Here is a 23350-nt window from a genome sequence, read left to right as displayed (position 1 = left end):
GGAGCTGTCCCCTCCTCCACCACCTGACAACACCTGTAGACACAACTAAGTGGTAGAGCCTCAGACCCCACTCAGCAGGTCAGAGAGCAGGAGGGAGGAGCAGGGGGAGGAGCCGGAAGCCAGGCAGGCAGAGGCACTGTCTGAAGGGCCTTCCAGGCAGACAGGAGCATCAAGCCAAAGCCAGATGCTGGCAAAGTGGTGTTTCCTGCGATTGTTGCTCTTTAAGTGATGTCAGCCTCTGAACAAATTGGAAGCCGGTTTCATTAATTTGGTGTTAAAAAAGAAATTTGTACATCAGAGATAGCATTTGGGCCGGTTTGAATGTCTGAACTCCTGAGCCTGTGGCATTCCCGGGGAGATAGCAGAGAGGATAAGGGAGTTGTCACGTAATTGTCTCTGCTCTGCACTCATGTTGAAGTATAAATAGTCCAGGGCACAGCATCCACTGCAGAGCCACAGCACAGACTCCTGGGCTGACATAGGGCAACCCTAGAAAACCACCTTGGATGAGTGCTCCCTGAGTGGGTTTCCATGAGCACTTTGCACAAAGTGGGAGCAAAGGGAGCCTGGGCACGGTTGGAAGGTGAAGTAACACAAACTGCAGCAATAATAGTGTGGATAGAAATAGAATAAACAACCGTGCATACAGCATTTCCCACCCTGTCTCTGATGCCATGTTATACATACATGTACACACACATATACACAGATTCAAATACTGCATATAATGTGTTCATATGCACAACCATGTATGCATGCATACCACGCAAACATGTACATACATGATTACATGCATATACACATGCATGTATACCATACATATGCATGCACACAGATGCATACCCATGCATATACATATATGCAACTGTACACATACATGCACATGCAAATGTACACACATGCACACATAGTTCCCCTATAGGAGTCTGTTGGTCAGTCTCTGACCTTCCCAAGCACCCCAATGCTGTATAACCTGCTTTCCTGCTTTGTGTGTTGTTGTGGGATATTTGTACACTGTGTGAAAATTGCTGTGGTTGGTATAATAAAAACGTTCAACAGCCAATAGCTAGGCAGGAGGTATAGGCGGGACTTCTGGAGACAGAGAGAACTCTGGGAAGAAGGCAGAGTCACCAGTCAGACACAGAGGAAGTAGCATGAGCAGTATAGAGAGATAAAGTAACAAGCAAGGAAACAGAACGTACATTAAAATAAATGGGTTAATTCAAGTTATAAGAGCTAGTGGGACAAGCCTAAGTTAAGGTTGAGCTTTCATAATTAATCAGTCTCCGTGTCATTATTTGGGGGCTGGTGGGACAGAGAAAGACTCTTACAGTGTGTGGCATGATGTATCTCCTCACAGGCATCTGGAGAAGCCAGTGGACTTCAGGAGATGGATGAAGTCGCTGAGATCATGGAAGCTGTCACCTACACTCAGGCCCCGGTGAGCATGGGCACCACCCCTGTGGGTGGGCTAACTGTCCCAGGCTGTTGTCAGATGTGTGAGGTTAAGTACAAGATCCTCTGCAGGATTCAAGAGGGTCCTTTGCAACCTCACACCCACACCTGAGCAAACATACCAATTACCCAGGGCCACCTGCATGGATGGCTATGAAAACTGGGCAGAGGCAGCCGTGTTCTGGGCCGTGGAGGGCTTGCTCAGTCCCTCTGAACTTCAGCTGTCTTCTACACTACAGAGCGATGATAACATCACTTGTACCTTAGGTCACTGGAGATTTAGATGAGGCGGCTTGGGGTGAGTCTGAGAAAGTGCCCGGCATGAGGGAAACAGCCCTGAAAGATACTCAGTGCTGCTTTGGACCCAAGCAAAAGCAACCTTCATCTTGGTGTTTACGCTCTCCCTCATGGGGACGTGCTCTGCAGCTAAGAGGGAAGGGTTTGCAAAGTCTCAAGTCAGTACATGGGGTTAGCAAGGAGCGTGCGCGCATACACACACACAGGCGTGTGTGTTTGTGTGGGGGGGGGGGGCTATATATTAATGTATGTATTAGACTAGCAAGGAGCATCTGAGCTGCAAGCAAAGAAAGCCCCCAGATTGGGCTCATCACTCTGTGAAGGCACTTCTGATAGAAAGCAGAGAGACAGTAATAAGGAGACTGTAAGTTATAAGTTATAGACCTCAGGGATCAGGGATGCGGGTGTGGCAGAACAGAACCATAGTCCGCTAAAGCTAGAAGGACCTAGACAGACATGTATAGCAAACTGCCTATATTACAGATGGGCAGACAGATCCAGAGAGGAAAGCTGGGCAAGCTAGGCTGGAGCACAGATCTTCTGACATCTACCACTGGGTGTATGGTCTGGGTGGGAGTGTGGAAGTGTGCCCCCAAAACCTTGGCAAATCTTGGCTGAGATAAGGATGTCAAGGATCCATGTACTACTGCTCAGGCAGTGCTGGAGTCTTGTGTGCCTATTAGGCCTAGCCACCCATGGGCACATCCTGGGCACAGGTCAATGGGCCACATGCTCAGCGCTCTGAGCACAAAGCTGCTTCGTGCTGTACATACAGGCCCATAATGTAGAAGTAGAATGACTCAGATAGAGGTACTAATGACCCATGGCAGTCCCTGGGGAGGGTCTTAAAGGTGAGACTGGAACAACAGTTTAGGAGGGACGGGTGGAGACAGGCAACTTGGGAGTAGAGGGGGAAGCAGAAGAGGAAGAGGGTTAGTGCTTCTGCGAATACGATGTCACTTCTTCCTTCAAACCCCTTCAAGGAAGGTGGTATTATTCACTGTGCAGATGTAGAAATGGGTGCCGGGGGAGGAGCAGATCTTCAGGGTCAGACAGTAACAGAGCCAGGATTCAAACCTCCTGAGCTTCTTCTCGTGTGTCTTAGAGTTTCTTTTGCTGCAAAGAAACACTATGACCAAAAAGCAAGTTGGGGAGGAAAGGGATTATTTGGTTTACACTTCCATATAGCTGTTCATCATCGAAGGAAGTCAGGACAGGAACACAAATGGCAGGAACCTGGAAGCAGGACCTGATGCAGAAGCCATGGAGGGGTGCTGCTTACTGGCTTACACCTCATGCTTTGCTCAGTCTGCTTTCTTATAGAAGCCAGGACCGCCAGCCTAGGAATGGTACCACCCACAACGGGCTGGCCCCTCCTCCATCAATCACTAACTAAGAAGATACCCTACAGCTGGATCTTTTTTTTTTAAATATTTTTATGGTTTATTTAACTTTTATTTTATGTGCATTGGTGTAAGTGTGTCAGATCCCCACAACTGGATCTTCAGACAGTTGTGAGCTGCCATGTGGGTGCTGGGAATTGAATCTGGGTCCTCTGGAAGAGCAGTCAGTGCTCTTAACCACTGAGCCATATCTCCAGCCCCACCTACAGCTGGGTCTTATGGAGGCATCTTGTCAATCGAGTTTCCCTCCTTTGAAACAACTCTAGTTTGTGTGTCAAGTTGACATAAGACTAGCTAGCACACCATGACATCAGGTACCGGGACTGATGGCCAACATCAGCCCAGAGAGAGTGTAATGGATCTCTGATGACCTGGAGAAGTGATAAAGAAAAGTGTCTGGTGGTAGCGTGCCCTCGGAGTCTCTGGGACAGCTCATTCCTTCCCTTTCCAAGTTCTTGGGCACTTGGGAGAAGAGCTGTATGTCCAATCCTACCCAGAATAGGTCTTAGTCTTGGTGTCTCTGCCTACTGGCTTTAGCAAGAGACCTACCCTTTCCAAGACAGCTAGCATGGAACATGCCTACTTCATGGGTTAGTATGACAGGTGGACAAACCGCCTGGTCCAAACATACAAGTAGTCCTTGGCACACAGCAGTGATGGGTAAAAGCTCGTGGTGCCAACTGGCTGGCGAGTATTCCAAGAGGCCAGGGAGTTCTGGGCCAGACGCAAAGCAGCACACTGTGAGTTCCCTGTTCCTTTGGGACCCCCTCCTGCTTCTTCTGGTGTCTTGTTATGCCAACGCCCCCCCCCCCTCCATGGCTGCCTTTTGCTCTAAGAGGATTCCCCTAGGCCCAGCCTTGATGGCCCCAACACTCACATGCAAGATGCCATCTTCAGAGTTCTTGTGTCCTTCTGCAGGTGTCCCACTACCTACACAGGTGGCTGGCTCACTCTCGAGACTCTGCTGCTCGGCCTTCAGTGGTATTTCAGACAGGGCTCCTGAGGTCTATTCTGTAGGAGCATGCCTGGAACAACCATGTTGTTGAGGCCACCCAGCCTGAAGGTGATGGAACCAGATGTTGAGCTATGGATGCAAAGTGTTCTCAGTCACTCCACCCTGAGGGCTTTATGGCTTTTCTGACAGTTACCCTTCTAGCACAGGGAATTCCCACCACCCCCTGGTCCCAGACAGTCCTTCCTTTTTCTGTCTGACTTCTTTCTTAGTCAGAATCCCACTTCCCCATGCCCAGCTTTTATAGCTTGCCACTCTTCAGGACACGGAGCCAAATGGGCAAAGTAACTGAACTAGAGGCGGCCTCCCTCTTCCCACTTCCCGTTTAGGGTCAGTGTCTTGGCTGTTCTGTGCCTGTCTCTCCGGCCATGTCTGCTGCTGCTCACATATCCTGGCATTTATGGAAACCTCATCTCTGACTGAGTTAGGATTGACATGGCTGTGCCTGTGAGTCCCCTGTGCCCAGCTGTGCGGGACTGACAGAGGCCTTTAATAAGGAGTCTCCTGGGCGGTCTCCCTGGATGTTCAACATGTCTGGAGCGAAGAACAAGAACGCACATTGGCAGAGAGCTCTATGGGCGGGTGATTCCCAGCCCCAGCCAGGCCTCCTTCCAGCCACACCTAAGGGCTCTTGGCTTCCCAGACATACCATCTGGGACTTCCTCCCAACAGCCCCATGCAGTTCTGTTTGCCTGGAACCCCCCACTCCACCCCCACTCTTCCTTCCTTCTGGCAAATTCCTACCCATGTCAGGATCCAGGCCAAATCCTCCTCCCAGTGAGGCCTCTCCTACCATGCTCCCTCTCAGCTTGGCCCTTGCTTCTGCTGTTCTGTGTCCCATGAAATAGGCTGCTGGGGTCTGGTCTGTGCCCCTCTGTGCTCTAGGGACCATGTATTCTTCATTCCTTTCTCAAGCACCAGGATTTAGTTCCCAACCTGGCACTCAGTGGGTTCATAGAAACCTGTCTGCGGAATGAGGACATCGCATTGTGACCATGAGGGTCGTCAAAAAGACAAAACAAAACAAAACACCTCCCTAATACCCTGAAAATGTACTAAAGTCTTTAAATATCTCTACATCGTCACAGCCCACACTTGGTTCCTTGTCCATGTCACCTCTGAAGCCATCAGCTATGTGCTCAAGATGAGATACTTTACTCTCTCCCCAGCAGCTCCTGGGAGTCCCGCTTTCCCCAGAGCCAGGGCCCAGGATACGATTCACTGTTAGATTTTGGCTGAAAGGCAACTCAAGGACTCACCTAAGATCTCTTTGAGTAACAGCCCAGCCTGTTTCAGGCTTGTCCTCTTGTTCACCCAGCCTCAGCCTCTCCAGGTGTCTGTCCCCAAGCCCACGTGCCTTACAAAGTACTCTTGCTTCCAGCTATTGGCTCCCCTGGAGGCTACATTTGGGCTTCCATGGGCTTTCCTAGCTCCATCAGGGACCCATGGGAAACAACTTCTTCCTGGACCCCTCACGGGGGAAGAAGGTGTCTATCCCAGGATGGGTCAATCCTAGCTGGGTTTTGCTGCTTTGCCTTGGGGATTCCCACTGTTTCAGCACCCCTGTCTAGCTCCTGCCCTTTGGACTTTTTCGGTGTCCCACCCAGACCTCCTGGGCTGGACCTCAGCATTTTAGTCTGGACTCTTCCGGCCACTTGCACCTTCAGTATCGTCCTTGTGCCTACATCCAAATGGGTGCTGGGAATTGAACCCGGGTCCTCTGGAAGAGCAGCCAGTGCTCTTAACCACCGAGCCATCTCTCCATCCTCTGGAGGGCATCTCTTATTGCTGCATTGCATAGAGGAGAAAACTTAGGCCCAGTGAGGCTGTATGATTTATCCAAAATAGGTCAGTCAACTAGATACAAAGCAGGCATTTGACCCAAGTCTGACTGTAAGGTCTGCACCACAGACTCTGAAGTCATAGGGCTCCTGACAGTCCTCCCGGTTATGAGGGATCGAAGGTCCACTGTTTGCACAGTAGAGTCTAACATTAAGAAATGAACCTGTTCTTGCTAGGATGCACCCAGAGTGCTGCAGTAACAAACACTACGGTAAGAAACCGTAGCATTGTAACACAGCAGAGATGTGATCCTTTTCCGCAGTTAAGTTCAACACTAGGTGATTCCACTCAACCCTCCATTCTCCTCAGCAATCCCGAGCTTAGGAAAAGAAGAGACCAAATGCCGACAACCCTGGGTCTCACGAACAGCCCTCAGCCTCTGGGACATTTAGGGCCGGCATTGAGTTTCCTGCCTGGATTTCCAATCTCCTTTATTTCCAGGTGTTGGGTTTTGTATCCACCCCCTCCCCAGCTGGTAAGACTGGTTAAGACCTCGCCTGGCTGTCAGAGCCTCGTCCTCCGTGCTGCTCCGGGCTGGATTTACAGGGTGTTACCCGTGCAGCCCGACTCACTGACACAACGGCCCACACATTCCTGAACCCAGCACCTGCTCTGTGCTCTCTGGGACTCAGGCATCACAGAAGTGTGGTCTCTGATCTTAGAGACCTTAGTCTGAGATCAACAATATCTCCCTGGACAGTGAGTGGAGATGGAATTACATTCAGCGTGTCCCTCTTTCAGGCCTGGGAGGTGTGATGCTGCCCAGAGACACAGCCAGCATAGGCATTCGGGATTATTCAGGATTCTGTGGATAAATCACTTTCTATGTTTTTTTAGTGCTTCACTGTTAGGTAAATCCCTTTTTACTTAAAAGATTCTTTTTAAAGTAAATTTCATTTTTCTCTCTTCAGCCTAAAGAAGCACACGCCAATCCCATAAGCATACCTCCTACTTCATCCTCTCCTGCTGAGGACCCGGAGCTTTCTGGTGAACCTGTGCCAGAGGGAACCCCAGAAACCAACTTGAGCGTCATTGGGCATAGCAGCCCCGAGCAAGGCAAGTCCTGACACACGCGTGAGAGCGGTGGTCTACCACGGAGTAATCACCATGTGTGTAACATACAGGGCTCCCCTCACCATCTCTTCACCCCTCAAGGGAAGAATGACACTCACACCCCTTAAACACAGGACAGGGTCACCTAGCCGAGACCACACGACCCGAGAGGGGCAGAGTTAGCACTTGCTCTCCAATGTCTGGGCCTTTAACTTTCAGATTCCACCTCTGTTCTCCTGACAGGAAAATTTATAATAATCATTACTGCTAATTGAGTACCTAGTCTGTGGCAATACCTTTCCATACCTCTCCAGTCCCACTGCATGCCTTCTAGTCAATATAGCTAGCTGCAGTTTTACAGGTGGGAAGAGCCAGCCCTTGCAAAGAGGGCAAGCAGCATGCCTATAAGCTCATAGCCTCATCTCAGAATCTTCACTTGACTTTGGCTACAAGCTCTCTGGGTCTCAGGGGTCAGCTACCTGATGACCAGAGACTGGCATGGTCACCCAGCAGGCCAACGGAAGCCTAAAGAGAGTGTGGCTCCCCCGAGCAGCAGACTGACAAGCATCCCAGGCCCAAGAATACCACTTCCCAGAGGTGGTGACCTTTGCTTCAGCCAAGGCCAGAGCTCTGAGATGTAGGGGTAAGGTACTCTCCAGAAGCGATGTTCACCCAAAGCACCTGTAGTAAGGATGGGTTGAGTCAACTTGACGTCATTCATCCACGTGACGGGAGGACCTAACGAGTTATGCCATGCTAATGGAGTCTTCACCGTAGGAGCAGATTTCAAACCTGCCTCGGCCACCGCTTTGAATACACGCTGTTCGTATGTGTGGGAAATACATTACCAATTCAGTCCAAAATACAGCGTGTGGTAGGACTGCAGGTGGTTTTGATTCTGTTAAATTTCTGCGTCTCCAATGTCGTTTACAGTAATAGTCACCCTTGTTCTCTTTGCTTCTGCCATCGGCTGATGAGAGTTATTTTAACAACAGAGCTTGGGGAGTCTGCGGACTGGAAAATTAGAGAATACTAGACTGGAAAATTATAAATAATTTAATAGAGTTACAATGGAAATACGGAGTTGTGGTAATGTGGCAGAGGGAAGCCGGGGAGGGGGAGTAGGAGGAGCTTGACAGAGCTTTGAAGACACCCTACTTGGCTGTCTATTTGCTGTGGGCCTGGGGCATGGCTGACATTGCAAGCCTTCTTAACTGTCCTTGCCGCCTGATGAGTGAGAGGGTGGGGCGCCCTGTATTTTCTCTGTTCCTGGCAATAGAGAAGCATTATCAATTGTGGATACTGGTGGGTGGATTGGGGCCTTTGCGTAGGGCAAGGGGTTCTTCCAGTCTAAGGAGGCAAGAGCCGAGTGGAGGCCGAGCCTCCCACCTGAGCCTCTCACCTGTACCAGAAACAGCTCTACTCCTCAGCTAGCAGACAGAAGGCCAAAGGGAAACCCTAGAACTTGTTCAAGTGTTCCTTTTCTCGATGAATAGACATTCCAGATAATGGAGAGAAGGTAGCCAGTGCTCTAAGTGCTGTTCTGCATGGGAAAAGCTCTCCATTGTTGGAAGCATGTGTATTCCATGCTTTCTGACAGCACCTGCCCCATCTCTCTCCAGGGTGACCCTGGGGGCCAGTAGCTGCTTGCACAGCACCCCCTGGTGGTCAGAGCAGGGAGGACTCAGGCACGGGCCAATGTCAGACAGACCACTCCTGGAGTTCGGTGAATCCCACCTGAGGCCACACAGGATGAGCTGGAGAAATTAGGGCATATGTGACTGCTACATGCATGGAGAAACTCGGGTCTAGAGACAAGCCTGCCTGACTTACAAGCCCTATGTAGCCACTACTCTCACAGTGACTTCACTTGTCTGCTGAACGGGGCTAATAACGCGAGACCTGGTAGCACAAGCCTGTAATTCCAACCAATTAGAAGATTGCAACAGGAATACACACGTCCAAGACCAGCTTACACTGCAGAACAAGTTCAAGATCGGCCTGGTCAACTTAGAGAGATCCTTTCTCAAAATAAAGATGTAAAAAGGGCTGGGGATACATTTCCGTAACGGAGTACTTGTTGAGCTTGCATGAGAGAGATGAAGACACAGCCCATTGAGAGGGTACTTTGTAGCCGGTGTAAGATCCTAGGCTCGGTCTTCAACACTGCTAAAAATACTACCAATAATTAATAATAATTATTATTATCTTAAAGTTGTGATTATAACAAAATACCTGCCTCGGGGTGTTATGGAGGAGGCTGAGAATGTGAAATTCTGGTCTTCCTAGAGAGACAGCTTGGCTCGCAGGATAACGGGCATGCATTCATTTTAATGCGATCTCTTCTTTGCTTTAGAATTTGATTTGTCTTTTGACGTCCTCCCCACAGGTGTGCACGTGGTAACATTTCAGTCAATGTAGAGTTGTAGGAATAGCAATGACAACAGAAAATAATAATCTCCCCTTCTCTTTCCACTCCTATAATCTTGAAGAAGCCTAAGTTCAGCGCTGTGATTTAGCTGTGTATACATAAATACGCAGATGCCTACACAAATAATACGTATGCTAGGTAATAATGACTGCAAAATGTAAATATCTAATAGAATAATCACATATGTACTTGTTGTAAGGAGTGACTTGTTTGTTCTCAGCTGCCTGGTAGCTCAGACCGAAAATAATCACACAGAAACTGTATTATTTAAAAACACTGCTTGGCCCATTAGCTCTAGCTTCTTATTGACCAAACACTTATAACTTAATCTAGCCGATTTCTAGTAATCTGTGTATGCCACATGGCTGTGGCTTACCCGGTAAAGTTCCCAACATCTGTCTCTGGTGGTGCTCCATGGCTTCTCCTTGGCTCTGCCTCCTTTCTCCCAGCATTCAGCTTAGTTTTCTTTGCCTTGCTCTGTTCTATCCTATCAGGTCAAGCCAGTTTCTTTATTAACCAATGGTATTCCCAGCATACAGAGGGATACTCATATGTAGTCCTTTTTTCTGTTCATTGACTACAGAGCTCCAATGATAACAAATGTTTGTGAGTAGCTTGCTATGTGCCAGGTGCTGTCCCCAGTATTTTTCCCACATCAGCTAGATTGAATGATGCATGATCCTCAGAATAATTTCTACTCAATGAGGTAGGAATTGTGATCTCCACTTGTAGATGAAGGAACTTGAGGCACAGGTTAAGCATTTGCCCTGAGTCCTATTCTGGGAAGGGGCAAAGCAGGATTCCAGACAGCAGGCAGTGCCAGAGTCCATAATGCCACCAGATCCTAGGGTCTTTCCCTGTTCTCTAGGCTGGCTCTTCCCTCTTGACACTCTATAATGGAATCATGGACACCTCCCCAAGTTACTAGGAAATGAGTGGCCTCATTCTCTTCCAAGACTGCAAAATGTAGTTTTTGATATCACAATTGTTGTTCCCTGTAGGGTCTGGTGAGATTCTAAATGACACCCTGGAGATCCGTGCTGTGGATGGGGACCCCAGTACTGATGGTGGTTCAGGGGATGGGGCCCTGCTGAATGTCACCGATGGTCAGGTGAGTGAGTGGTAAGTTTGATATAATGGCCTAATAGGAAACTCATTTGCTTATTTCAATTTGATGATGCTGAATGTCATCAGGACCAATGTCCCCAGGGTATAGAGGACAGTGGCCAAGCTTCAAGGGCACACCAGCATAGGTGGAGGAGAATCAACCCCAGCTTGCCTTCACCCATGCTTGGTGATGAATACTGGGTCCTCACCATGGTGACCCCCTAGCACTGGACCCTTAAGATGACACAGTCTCCTCAGAACATTAACTGTGGCCATGTCCACACTGTTCTTAGCAGGTGTCTTTCAAATCTACAAAGCCAGTTTGAGAAATGCTTGACTTGATAGGGCCACAGCTTCTCAACTCCAACGTTTGTGTGCAAGTGTGAAGAGCCAAGTGTGAAGCCCCTAGCACACCTATGTAAAAGCTAGGTGCAGTGATGAATACCTGTAACCCCAGTATGGATGGCAGGGGGACAGATATGAGAATCCTAGGGGCTCGGTAGTCATCCAGCCTAGATGAAGTGGCAAGTTCCAGATGTAGTGAGATACCCTGTGTCAAAAACAAAGTGGAGAGCCATGGGGGAAGACAACAAATATGGTCTCCACAGATTCATGCATGTGTGAATGCACCCATATGCACAAGTGCATCCATATCCACCCCACCACACACATACACACACACTGACACACACATACACACACTTACACATACATACACACACTCACACACATACTCACATACACACACACACTCACACATACATACACACACTGACACACACACTGTCTCTCTCACACACACTGACACACACATACACACACTGACACACACATATACACATTGTCACACACTCACACATACTGTTACACAATTCACATATACACACACTCACACACATACTGTCACACACACATACATACACACACTCACACACATACATACATACTGTCTATCTCTCTCACATACACTGACACACATACACACACTCACACACATACACACACACACTCACACACACATACACACACTCACACACACACACACACTCACATACACTGTCACACACACTGACACACACACACACACACACACACACACACACACACACGAAACCTTAGAAAATAAAAATAAACATGCCCTCCCCACCCCTTTGTTTTGAAACAGGATCTGATCTCGTAACTCTGGCTGGTCTAAAGCTCACTAAATGGACCAAGCTGGCTTCAGACTTAGAGAAATCTGCCTACTTCTGCCTCCCGAGTGTTGGGGTTAAAGGTGTGCACTGTCATTTCCGGAAAGTTTGTCTATTTCTGTGACAGCTGCAGTCACAGCTGCTCTATTTCTCCATTCATTGTGGGACTTAAAGCAATCTTTTTATTGCTCAGAGGAAGCTATTCTATAAACTAAGAGAGAAAGGCATGTTAGGGCTGCAGTGCGCTGAGGAGGGCAGAGTGCTGCCTGCATGTGGCTGAAGCACCATGGAGAGAATGTCATTGTCCTTCTGTCCAGATGGGTGTACAGGGGTGATCACAGGAGTGATCACAGGAGATCTGTGTATCTTGACCCAAGGCACAGAGCTGCAGCCAGCTGACTCAGGAGGCAACTGCCTATGGCCACAGGGTCTGCTAACAGATGTTAGCATGAAATGCAAGACATCTGTGCCTCAGAGATGTTTCTTATCTCCTGGCTTTTGCAAGCCTGGAACTGGTCTAAGACTGGGATGAAGTCACAAATATGGAGGTACCTACAGTCAGGAAGCTGCTGGAATGTCAGATGCCAGGGGGCATGTAGTGATCCAGATACTCGGTTCTCTCCAGCCATTGGCTTGTTGATCAGAGATAAGGGACTTGTTGCAGGGTCTCTCACTGGGCTCTTGTTTCTAGGTGTTATCAGCAACAATAGCCAGGGAGGCCAAGGTGCATGTCACCACTACCCTGGAAGCAGAGATTAACAGTGCACCTACTGGGAACCCCAACCTGGCCATGATCACCCAGAACTCCAGGGAAGTGGCTACTTCGGTGAGTAACTTAGACACACATTTCAGTTCTCCTGTTAGGGGCTATCCCTGGTAGAAGCAGTTCCTAGCCTCCTGTTTGAAAATGCATGCAGGGGCTGCACTATGCAGAGTCCAGGTGGGCAAGAGCAACTGGCTGCAGGGGTATTCATTCATGGGAAAGGTTTGCAGAGAGTCATGCCACACCAGGCCCTGGTCCTGCTTGCCAGAGCTGATGGCCATTAGGATAGGCTGTGTTCCCAAGACACAGTGGTCAAGGGACAAAGGACTCCCAAAACACTCTGGGAGTGATCTTGCAGGTCAGAGAGGTAGAAGGTGAGCCTGGGGGTTTGAGAAAAGTAGCCAAGCAGATGGGCTAGATGGATGTTACAGGTGGGGCCCAGAGACAACACAGGAAGTGAAGAAGTACGGGGTATCATGGGGTCAGCAGGGGACCCTGGTGTCAGCTGTAAGCTGGAGAGGTCGGGAGCATGGCGGCTTCTGCTGGGTAGCATGGCAGCATCCAGTGAAGCGGCGGCCACTGAAGCATAGGAGAGGGTGACCCGATCTTCGTAGGATTCAGATTCTAGAAAGATCACCCTGGCTTCCAGGTGGAGAAAGGATAGAGGAAGCTGGCAGGCTGGATCCAGGTCCAGATGAGCAGGGGTGGCCATGAACCTGTCAGAGCTTTTCTAAAGCTCCAGTGAGTGATTCTGAGCAACTGTGGCAAGGGCCACTAAATGTGGGAGTTACTGATGTAGGGGAGCAGGAGGCAAGAAGCAGTCAGGTGATTGGCAGGTGTAGACCAGTGAGAGCAGAAGCAAAGGACAGGTCTTAGCTGTGCCTGCACTTTGAAGGTGAGGGAGGGACAGGACACAGGTACACAAGGGGCTTTGACTGTCTATCCCCTAAAGCCAAGGACATGGACCAAACTGATGGTCCACTAACCTGGACCTTTGGGATGTCTTTCTATTCAGGATCCAGAGAATGAGGAAAATCTAGCATCAGGGGATGGTGAAGTGCCCACCAGCACTGCTGGGGAGGCAGAGGCTGGCACCATGCCTACTTCAGGGCCAACTCTGTCCATGCTTACCCAGAAACCAAGAGGAGAGGTCACTCTGGTAAGTAGTGTGATGAGTTAGAATAGCCCTCTCAGCCTTACACTCAGGAAGCCCAGATTCCCTGGCCTGGGGTGTGTGCGAGCACCTCTGACCAATGCTCATTCAGAGGTGGGACTTGTCTGCCAGGACTGCTGCTTATATAGCTCAGACCGTGTGGTCCAGCAGGGCCTGAAGGGAGATGGGGATGCCCTGTGTGGTCAGAGGAGTAGGGAGGAGTCTTGGGGCCGTGTGCAGATTCTCTTGTCCCCACCAGCAGGGGCCAGGGACCAGGGACGGAAGGCGTGGCCTGTGTGTGAGGAAAAGAGGTTCTGGTGTTGTTGTGGGCTGTCAGGAGAAGGGAGGCAGGGTACAGACAGGCAGGCCAGACAGGGTAGAGGGAAAGGTCAAGCTGCCTGCAGTATAGAGAAGGCTGGACACACTCCCCAGCTGGACACTGACTGACCCTGTCCCTGGGATAGCCCATGAAAGTCCTTTACACATCAGATTCAAACCCCATGGCCACCCCTGTGTTCCCACCCTATGTGAATAGGACAGTCCCTTCCCAGCAGCCTCAAGTAGAATGACCTTCCCTCTTTCTCTGTCCCATATCCCATGAGAATGAGGTCCAGTTGCTTTTCAACCTAAATCTGCCATTCAGCAGCTTAGGCCCTGAGCAGCGTCCCTTCCCAGCCAGGCCTTGCTCACACCCCACTGGAACCTCTCTTGCAAAACCTGCCTGGCTGCTCCCCCTCTTCTGGGATGGTTTGCTAACCTTGACCTACTGACCTAGCTCCCTTGAGAAGCCAAGCAAGGGTCTGGTCACTGGCCTTCTTGGCTGCACCTGGGGCTTCTGTGTTCCTCACCTGAGCCCCAGCTTCCTACCTCAAGCTTTTCTGAGTTTTTTTTTTCTGCCCTGCGGTCTTTCCACACTCCTCCTCTCTGCAGAGAGCCTCCCCCTCCCCTAGAACATGCTTGGCTCCCTAGCAGATCAGGAGCCTGGTGGAGACAGGGCTTAGCAGCCCCCGCTTCCCAGATCTGCTTTGCTCCTTCCAAGTAGTAGGTGCTGGACAAATTGGCTGAGCAAAAGCATGAAGGCAGCTGGACCCACCAAAGCCAACAACCTACCTCCAAGCCCCTCACCGCGCTCGCTTTCCTGTCTGTAGCAAACTGCGCAGGTAGCCTTGTGGTCTGTTCTCGTATCCGCACAGGCTAGATACAGAATTCTCCAGGTCACCTGACTGTCACACAGATGATTTCAAAGACCCAAATGTCTCCTTTTCCTTCCCTTTCCTTTTCTTCTTAAAGACAAAGTATGTGTTACAGCAGGAGAAAACCAGGGACCGGACTCCAGTTCTACAAGTCCTAGTGTGACAGAGGCTGGAGCTCGGCCCTTAGAACAGGATAAAAGGGAGGAGGGCTGCCTGCAGAAGGGATGAGCTCCCCATAGCTGGGAGGATGTGAACTAAGCCCAGATACTGACTGAACAGAGATATACACGCAGATGGATTCCAGAGGTGGGGTGACGATGCCCAGAGACCTGTACACTCAGTTACAGCTCCCCATTGAAGGAGAACTCAGGGAAGGCTGCAAAGGAGCTGCTGAGATCTAGTGGTCCCGGTGGTTTCCTGTCTGAAGCATGTGCACAGCCCCCAAAAGGAAAAAAATGGGGGGGGTGGAGATCCTATGGCATAATCTGATGTCAGTTCTATTTCAGGGTCCAAATGGTGAAGAATTGTTAACCCCAGCTGTGTCCAAGGTACCACTCGGTGCTTTTGAGGAAGAGGAAGCCAGCGGGACTGCCATCGACAGCCTAGATGCCTTCCCACCTACAGCAGCCCTTGAGCAAGCCAGCGAGGTCCCTACAGACGTCCAGAATGTTCCTACACCCACAGTGGCCCTTGAGCAAGCCAGCGAGATCCCTACAGACGTCCAGAATGCTCCCACACCCACAGTGGTCCTTGAGCAAGCCAGCCGGAGTCCTACTCTCACACCCACTGTGGTCCCTGAGCAAGTGTTAACTCCTGTAAGTCCCAACTGGCATCCTCTCTGACTCATGGGGGCCAGAACGCTCAACACTCTGAACCAGGAGCCCTTAAGGTCTTCAGCAGAGGCGCACACAGCTTTGTCTCTGTTGTGAGACCTCGGGAAATGCCAACTGAACAGAAATAAAAGACGGTGACAGAAGGAGTCAGGTGTTGGGTTTTATCCCAGTCGGCTACCTCCTAGCTTTGACTAAGAACTTTCCTAGAGATCAGGGTCCCATAGATGGGAGGGTTTTTTTTGCATGACTGAGCTGGGTGTGAGGATGCCCGTAGGTAGGTAAGTGTTTTGACATTGGATTGCCATCACAGACACGACACCCGCAATCCTACAGCCTTGTGGGCTGGGGCCATGATGACCCCTCCTGTTGACCTCCTTTTCAGGCACCTGCTGGTGGAGAAGACTTGGTGGCCTCCACAGAGGATGCTGAAGAGGAGGGGTCTGGCAGCATACTCCCCAGTGGGCCTCCACTCCCCACACCCACAGTGACTCCGGAGAGGCAGATCACTCTGGTGAGTGTTGGGGCAGGGTGCGTGGACTCAGCTGGAAGATCTTTCAGTGTGGAGAAAGGTCACCGTGAGCTCAGGGTCGGTTCTCATCTTGGTTTGTAAAGACGATATTTGAGGGCTTTTGGCCTGAGGAACCCTAGGGGACTGCAGGTTGGGTAGGAAAAGGCAAGAAATAAATGTGGAGGGACCTTTCCGAGGCCTTCAGTTGCCTTTGTAATCACATCAAGGTTAGCAACGTCTCAGGACATAAACAGTGAGTGTGGAACTCAGCAGGGTCTGTAGAGACAGAGAACATGAATGGTGTGTGGACCTGCAGGGGCCCCTCAGCTGAGGGTCTGAGGCTGTCTGTGGTCCGCTACTCCGAACCATCAGCCATCCTTTGGTTTCTTCAGGCAGGCTTCTGGTTTGCACAGGATGGTTGGGGAGTCGGTTGAGATGTTCAGAACCATCTATGCACACGGTGTGGTCACCAGCTGAGGGGTGACCCTTTCTTTGTCTCAGAGAAGCAGGCCTGTGTGAATCAGGGAGCAAACTGCAAACCTGCATCAGGATGAAGATGGTTCTCAAGGAGAACCTCCTGTAGGCCACCCACCTCAGGGTGTCAGTTCCTACAGTGACACTCTGAAAGCCATGGTTCAAGGTTCAGCCGTGTGACTCCTCAGATGCAACACTCAGTGGCCTGCACTAAGGGGTTCAGAGATAGAGAATAGAGAAAACGTAGTGAGAGAGAGAGAGAGAGAGAGAGAGAGAGAGAGAGAGAGAGAGAGAGAGAACATATAAAGAATAGCAGGGTTATAAGGAGAATGAGTAGCTGTGGTGTGGGAAGGGAAGCCCATGAGCAGGATGGAGTTTAGTGTAGGGGAGGCGCTGAGAAGGACCAGGATGCTAGTGTGGACTCTGAAATGTGTAACAAGTGCATGTGATGCTGAGGGAGCCTGGAAACAGCAAGCCCTTTGAAATGCTAACAGGAGCCACAGTTAGCCATGTGTCCCTTCTGTCCAAGGTAAGGGAAATGGCTCCTTTTGTTAGAGGGGAACCAGCTTCACAAGTTCCCGAGGACTGCTGGCTTTTATCTAGCCACCAGAAGTCCTCCTACAGTCTAGGTGGGTTGCCTTTTGGAGTTTGGGGAATTGGAGTCTCCTTTGGACCTAACAATCATCTCTCAAGGGTCTTTTTGTCTCTGCCTCCCACCTTCTTTTTTGTTTGGTGTTTTGGAGAAACTGGACAAACCACCCTTGTATCCTTGAGTTTTCTGTCCTGAGAAGTTAGGTTGGTGGGGTCAGTCACCCTGGTGGTGGTGGGGGGGAGGGGTTGTGGTCGGGGAATTGGATGTGCTTGCTGCTTCTGGGAACCTCTGTCCACATATGTTAGCGACCCTAAAACTGCATATTAACAACTAGAAGTTAACCACCACACAACTGCAACCAGGAATTTGGTTCTAAGAATCCTCCTCAATGGAGATAACTTGATAAGTAACAATGGATTTTGTTTACTAGGATGTTAGCCTTAATATCTGCCCATAGTAGAAGAATTGGGTATGATTTAATTAACCAACAAAAAAGCTAATTAAAGTCTATTCAAATAATGGAACATTAGACATTATTAAAATTATTCTTATTTGTACTCGATGTTGGAGAAAATGCTTACCATATCATGCTTAGTGAAAGAAGATGGCTATAACTTCCCGTGTATTGTGTGGTCGTAACTGTTAGGAAACACAGACTCTAGAAGGAAGCGCCTTTCCTAAGTGTGAGCAGCGTTGTTTCGGGGTGGTGGGACTGTGGGTGCTGTCAGATTCTTCGTGCACTTTGTTGCTTTTGCTATGGGACTGATAACATTTACAGTAGGCTTTGTTTTATGCTGGTGTTTGTTTTGTGTTTATAGTGCTAGAGGTTGAACATAAATCTCCTCCATCAGATGAAAGCAGCAACCTGATTGGGTCTCCTTACACCTACTACTACCCCTGTCTTATATACTGTTCTAAGACCAAGGCAACTTATAAAGGAAGGCATTTAATTTAACTGGGTGCCTGCTAACAGTTTCAGGGGGTTAGCCTATTATCAGTATGGTGAGAAGCATGGTGGCAGGCAGGCAGGCAGGCATGGTCCTGGAGAAGAAGGTGACAGCTTACATAAGAGCCTCGACTTATGGATCAAGAGAGATAGAGTCTGGACATGGTATAGGCTTTTGAAATCCCAAAGCCAACCTCCAATGACACATCTCCAACGAGGCCACACCTCCCAACCCTTCCTAAATGGTTCCACTAACTGGGGAGCTAGTATTCAACATATGAGCCTATGGAGTACGTTCTCATTCAAACCACCGTGCCTCCCTCTGATAGCCACAGGACAGTGACCTTCCTGCCCCAGCTCTAACCTGCAACCCTGATCCTCCTGGGACCTCTTAGTGGGGGCTCAGGATATACATTCTCAGTTATCAAATAAAGCCATATCCAAGCCTCATCTTCAGGGTGGTTTCACACCGGAGGCCACGTAGGAACTAAGGAGTTCCCTGGAGAAGACACGGAAGGGATTAATAGGATGCTGAGACCAGGCCACCTGCAGGCTGAATGATGGGGATGCTAAGGCCGGACTCCCACTGGAAAGGGGAATAGAGGTGAGGCCAGAAGTTGGCCACAGACATTTTAAGGCTACCGAATATGGGAGCACTTGAAACTGCATGGCCGTCTGTAGAGACTGGTGCCTGAATCTCCTTGTGTGAATTTCTTTTTTCTGCAGGTAGGAGTGGAGACTGAAGGCTCTGGCCCTGTTTTGGACTCAGATGTGGGCTCAGGCTCTGGAGACTTTGTGGGCAACGAGGATCTGTTGAGAGTGAGTATTAGGGGTGCTGGGGGCTGGTGTTGGGGACCCGGGAGGGAACGTCGTGGGGTCAGGCAACCAATGAAAGTAGACAGGTCCTTAGGGACTGTTTCCTGGAGTCTGTGGGGATCATCATACATTTCCCCTTTATTTCCGTCTCATTTTAGCCAAGTGCGAGCCTAGATTTGCATTGAGATGTCTCTCTTCTCCACCCTCCTCCTTTCTCTGGAAGCTGCTCCTATCTCTTCATAGCAAGTTTGTTCACTGACCTTCACTTCTACCCATGACTCCCACCCTACCCTTTACCCATGAAAGACTTACCCTGGTCCCTTCTCTGTTTGGATAGCATTTCATGGTAAGTTTCCAGCCTGAAACCCTCCCTGGCCCCCAGTCTGCTCTTGGCCCATTCTTGGTGCCTGTGATACATCTGGCGTGCCCAAGGCTGGATTTACTAGTCCTCTCTAAATTACCCACAGGGGAGTGTGGCTGGTTCTCCATGTAGCTGTTGCTCCATCCTTGGGCCCAGGCCTCTCTCCAGCCCTTCCCCTGAGCCGCCATGCTGTTCCAGCTTGATGCTCCACTTAGCTGCCCCCACTGGGCTCTGTGGTGTGAAAGCCCAGTGGATCTACCAGGAACAGTCTGGGCTGGAAGCTGGGGAAACAAGTCCACTTTGGAAAGTGTTTTAGGACGAAGTCAAACACAGGCTGTTTGGCTGACCTTACAGTCAATTAGAAAGCAGAATTATCCGGGGTTCCTCTGGGACTCCAGCTCATTGGTTCTTTATCGTATACGCCATTGAGGAGAAAGCCTGGTGTGAGCTGCTTGGAAAACCTTACATTCAAATGCCAGCTCCACTGCTTTTCAGCTGTGTGTATGATTCCTTGAGTTGTGTTACCTCATTGAGCCCCAGTTGCTCCCTTTGCAAGGTGGGAACCCCACTCTTTCCTTATGGGAGTGTTACGAGGATTGGAAAGGAGGTTAAACGAAAAAAAACTTCGTGTATTCACCCTCCCTCATTACTTTCAACACACTGTTTTTCAGGGTCCTCCGGGCCCCCCAGGCCCACCTGGATCACCCGGGATTCCAGGAAAACCAGGAACGGATGTTTTCATGGGACCCCCTGGCTCTCCTGGAGAGGATGGAGCTACCGGTGAGCCAGGACCTCCGGTGAGCAACCAAAGCCTCCTTCTTCACTCTGTGCTTGTGGGGCTTCCTTTCACAGACAGATTACAGACCCAGCACCACCCAAGGTTGGGGACCAAAATCTTCTTCCCCTTCTGGGTCATTTCTGAGACTCCACGGAAGGACAACCAAGAACATGCCTGATGCACCGCTTTCCTGATTCATATGGGGCGGGGTAGGAGTGCAGGCTCATGGAGATTTGAGAACCTGCCACAGGACACCAGTGTTAGACCTGGTGTGGGAAAGCCTTGGAGACCATCTGGTTCTGTGCTACTCCTGATGTCCTCCTCCTCCAAGGAGACTCAGAGAGCAGAGGATGCTTGTCTTGGGGCACCAGCAGCTAGCCCTGTGCTCACTGGCCTCCTGTCTGCTCAACCTTCCCCCTTTCTAGGTAGGGTTTTGTGTGGTCTTTAGCAGCCATGCTGTGGGCTGATTGTCATATGTTCCGCAGGGCCCCGAGGGACAGCCTGGACCTGATGGAGCCTCTGGCAAGCCTGGGATGAAAGGAGAGAAGGTATGGGGATGGTATGAGGTCCCAACATAGGGAGCCAGCCTGGCCACTCTCCGACCTCTAACCTGAGTTTGTTCTCTGTTATTCTCTTTGGTCATCTCTATTGGATGTCCATCCCACCATTGGGTTCGGTTCACAGTTTTCTCATCTGTTTCTCCTTCCCATTCCTGTATGCCCTAGCATCAGTGAATGGCACTGCCGCCATCCACCCTGGGGCCTGTCTTCCCAGGCTCCGTCTTCTCGTCCCTTCCCTGTCATCACTGGCCAGTTGTCAAGAGTGACTTCCATACCTGTGACTGTTCTGTGCATCCCAATCAGACATCTCTTTCTGCCTACCGTGTAGCATTAGGACCCTCACTGATGTCCTTTCTACCCACAGTCACCCCCCTATGCCCACCCACCTTCATGTAGTGGGCACTCACGGGCTCCTGAGAAAATGCTAATGGCACTCTGTTGCCACTAAAGCCCTAATGCCCATCTTCATTAGCACCAGCTGTCTCCACAGTGCAGAGCCCACTGCTCACTGCTAGAGCAACAAGCCAGTTGCTGCGTGCTCCTCTTTGCCAGCTTCTAAATCTGTATGTGTTATTCGCCTCGTCTGGAATGCCATGTCTCTTTGTCATCAAGGCCCGGTTCAGATACAGTGACTCTCCTTTATCCTAAGTGTTGTGTTGCAAGACTCCTCCCCACATATACAGATTATGTTCTTTGTGCGTTTGTATCCATTTAATTTCTAAGTTAAGCACAACAAAAATTAGCTGCAATAACTAATGATACAATAGAACAATCGTAACAATATAACAAAATCACTAACATCACTACTCTTCACTTTGGAGTCATTATTAAGTAAAACAAAGGTTAAGGAACGGGTGGATGATTCCATACTTGGTTTGATAACAAGGTGGCAGCTAAGTTACTGGTGGGTGGGTGGGTAATGTACACAGTGTGATATGCTAGACCAAGGAATTGCTCGTGTCCTAGGATGGATGGAGCAGGAAGCTGAAGGATTCCATTACGCTCTTCAAAATGGTGTGTAATATCAACCTTGTGACTTGCTCATTTCTGGAATTTTCCATTTAATAATTTCAACCTGTGGCTAACTGAAACCACAGAGTAGAGCTGTGGATAAGGTGAGGGGGACCCTGAATGTCTTCCTCCTCGTTCTTTCATTTGAGGTTAGTATTTTGTTTGAGGTCTGTTAAGGCAGGGGCATGCTACACAGCTGGGGTTTGCCTCAAACTTGTGATTCCTTTCCCGAGCATCTAGTGCTAGGGTTATAGATGTCACGTACTGCCCGACTTCTCTCAACTCTTCCAGCACCAGTCCTCCTTCCTCTTTCTGTCAACATGCGGTAAATGTCACTGAGAACTAAACAGTGACACAGAAGATGCTAGCCAGCCTGTGTACCCTACATCCTATCCTGCCATAGAGTGGAAAGAGCCTTTCAACTGGCACAGGCCTCTATTAGTCTTTTATGAAGAAGTGGGTTATTCTTCAAAAACCATTTTAAGTTACCGTTTCTGGTTAGCCTGCTTTCAGTCTTTGTTGGCAGGTCTGTCTGCCTACTGTCTATGCTAGTGCTCCTGGGAGAAGGCAATTCCTGCCCCTGCAGCCTTCCCAGCCAAAATGAGGACAAGTCTCTTTCTGCAAAGAGAGATAATAAATGTTTTTAAAAGGCAGTTTGCACTAGGGATGCGCTAACAGAGTGAATGAGGGTTGGAGGCACCTACTGGATAGGAGGCTGGGCCCTGGGGCATCACCTCTATGAACATGTTTGAAGTACTTCCTTCCAGGACACCCTGGCCACTCAATCCAAGCCAGTTTCCACCAACTTAATGGAAAGAGTAGTCTGATTTTGGTTGCAAATGAACTTCTCAGAAAAAGACTCAACTGTGAGATTTTAGGGAACTCATCTTATGCGAACCGACGGTTTTGTAAGAAATCTAGGTCTGCAGGAAGCGCCGCCAACCCACACTTACCTTGCCAGCGCCTCCAAACCAGAGGCTGGTCCTCCCACACTGTCTGTGCCTGAAGACACCCGTGTGCTGCTCCTGCTGCAGCTGAAGCTCATAGAGCTCATAGAGCAGCAGGCAGGAAGAGTGGCCCTGCCCTGGGTTACTGCTGGGATCAGTTTTGCTGGTTTATCCCCGGGGCTTGTTAAGAGGCCCCATGTTGTGCCGGGTACATGGACTGCTTTTGGATTAAGCAAAAGCAGATTCTAGAAGGACTTGCACTTTTGCATTTGGAGAGTTGAAGGGCAACCAGACAGTCATAAACAAGTGTCTTGGGACCCTTATGAGAATGAGGACCAGTGATACATTTGACCCCATCTCCTGCCAGGGTCTGTTGTGACCTACATAGCTTCATCAATAAGGCCTAGACAGTGCCTCCCATGGTTGGATAGACTGAGCTGTAGGAAGTCTTTTTTCATGCTATTTGCCAGGCACACAGAACAGCCCAGGCAATTATCTCAATGTGTGTGTGTGTGTTCTTGTTGCGAGAACCCATGGAGTCCCATGCAGCCCAGGTTGACCTCAAACTCTGTAAAAGCTGAGGATGACCTTGAATGTTAATACCCCTTCTTATCCCTCCCAAATA

At 49.7% G+C, this 23350-nt stretch overlaps 1 protein-coding gene across 1 annotated transcript in view; it reads left to right on the top strand.

Annotated features, from left to right (window-relative positions):
* The window catches only part of Col15a1 (collagen type XV alpha 1 chain), a 100066-nt gene that overhangs the window by 36388 nt on the left and 40328 nt on the right, over positions 1-23350 (top strand). The window contains exons 5-14 of the mRNA XM_041667880.1: positions 1361-1441; positions 6921-7065; positions 10495-10604; positions 12482-12616; positions 13569-13712; positions 15406-15714; positions 16115-16243; positions 18979-19071; positions 20101-20226; positions 20693-20755. Of these exons, the coding sequence (XP_041523814.1) occupies positions 1361-1441; positions 6921-7065; positions 10495-10604; positions 12482-12616; positions 13569-13712; positions 15406-15714; positions 16115-16243; positions 18979-19071; positions 20101-20226; positions 20693-20755 (1335 nt within the window). The remainder of the gene's footprint in view (positions 1-1360; positions 1442-6920; positions 7066-10494; positions 10605-12481; positions 12617-13568; positions 13713-15405; positions 15715-16114; positions 16244-18978; positions 19072-20100; positions 20227-20692; positions 20756-23350) is intronic.

The sequence above is a fragment of the Microtus oregoni genome, unplaced genomic scaffold, assembly GCF_018167655.1.
Source record: "Microtus oregoni isolate MIOR12 unplaced genomic scaffold, Mior012 000017F_ref0000208, whole genome shotgun sequence".
In the NCBI taxonomy this organism is placed as follows: domain Eukaryota; kingdom Metazoa; phylum Chordata; class Mammalia; order Rodentia; family Cricetidae; genus Microtus; species Microtus oregoni.
The sequence above is the reverse complement of the archived record's forward strand: the minus strand, read 5'-3'. Positions and strand labels throughout refer to the sequence as shown.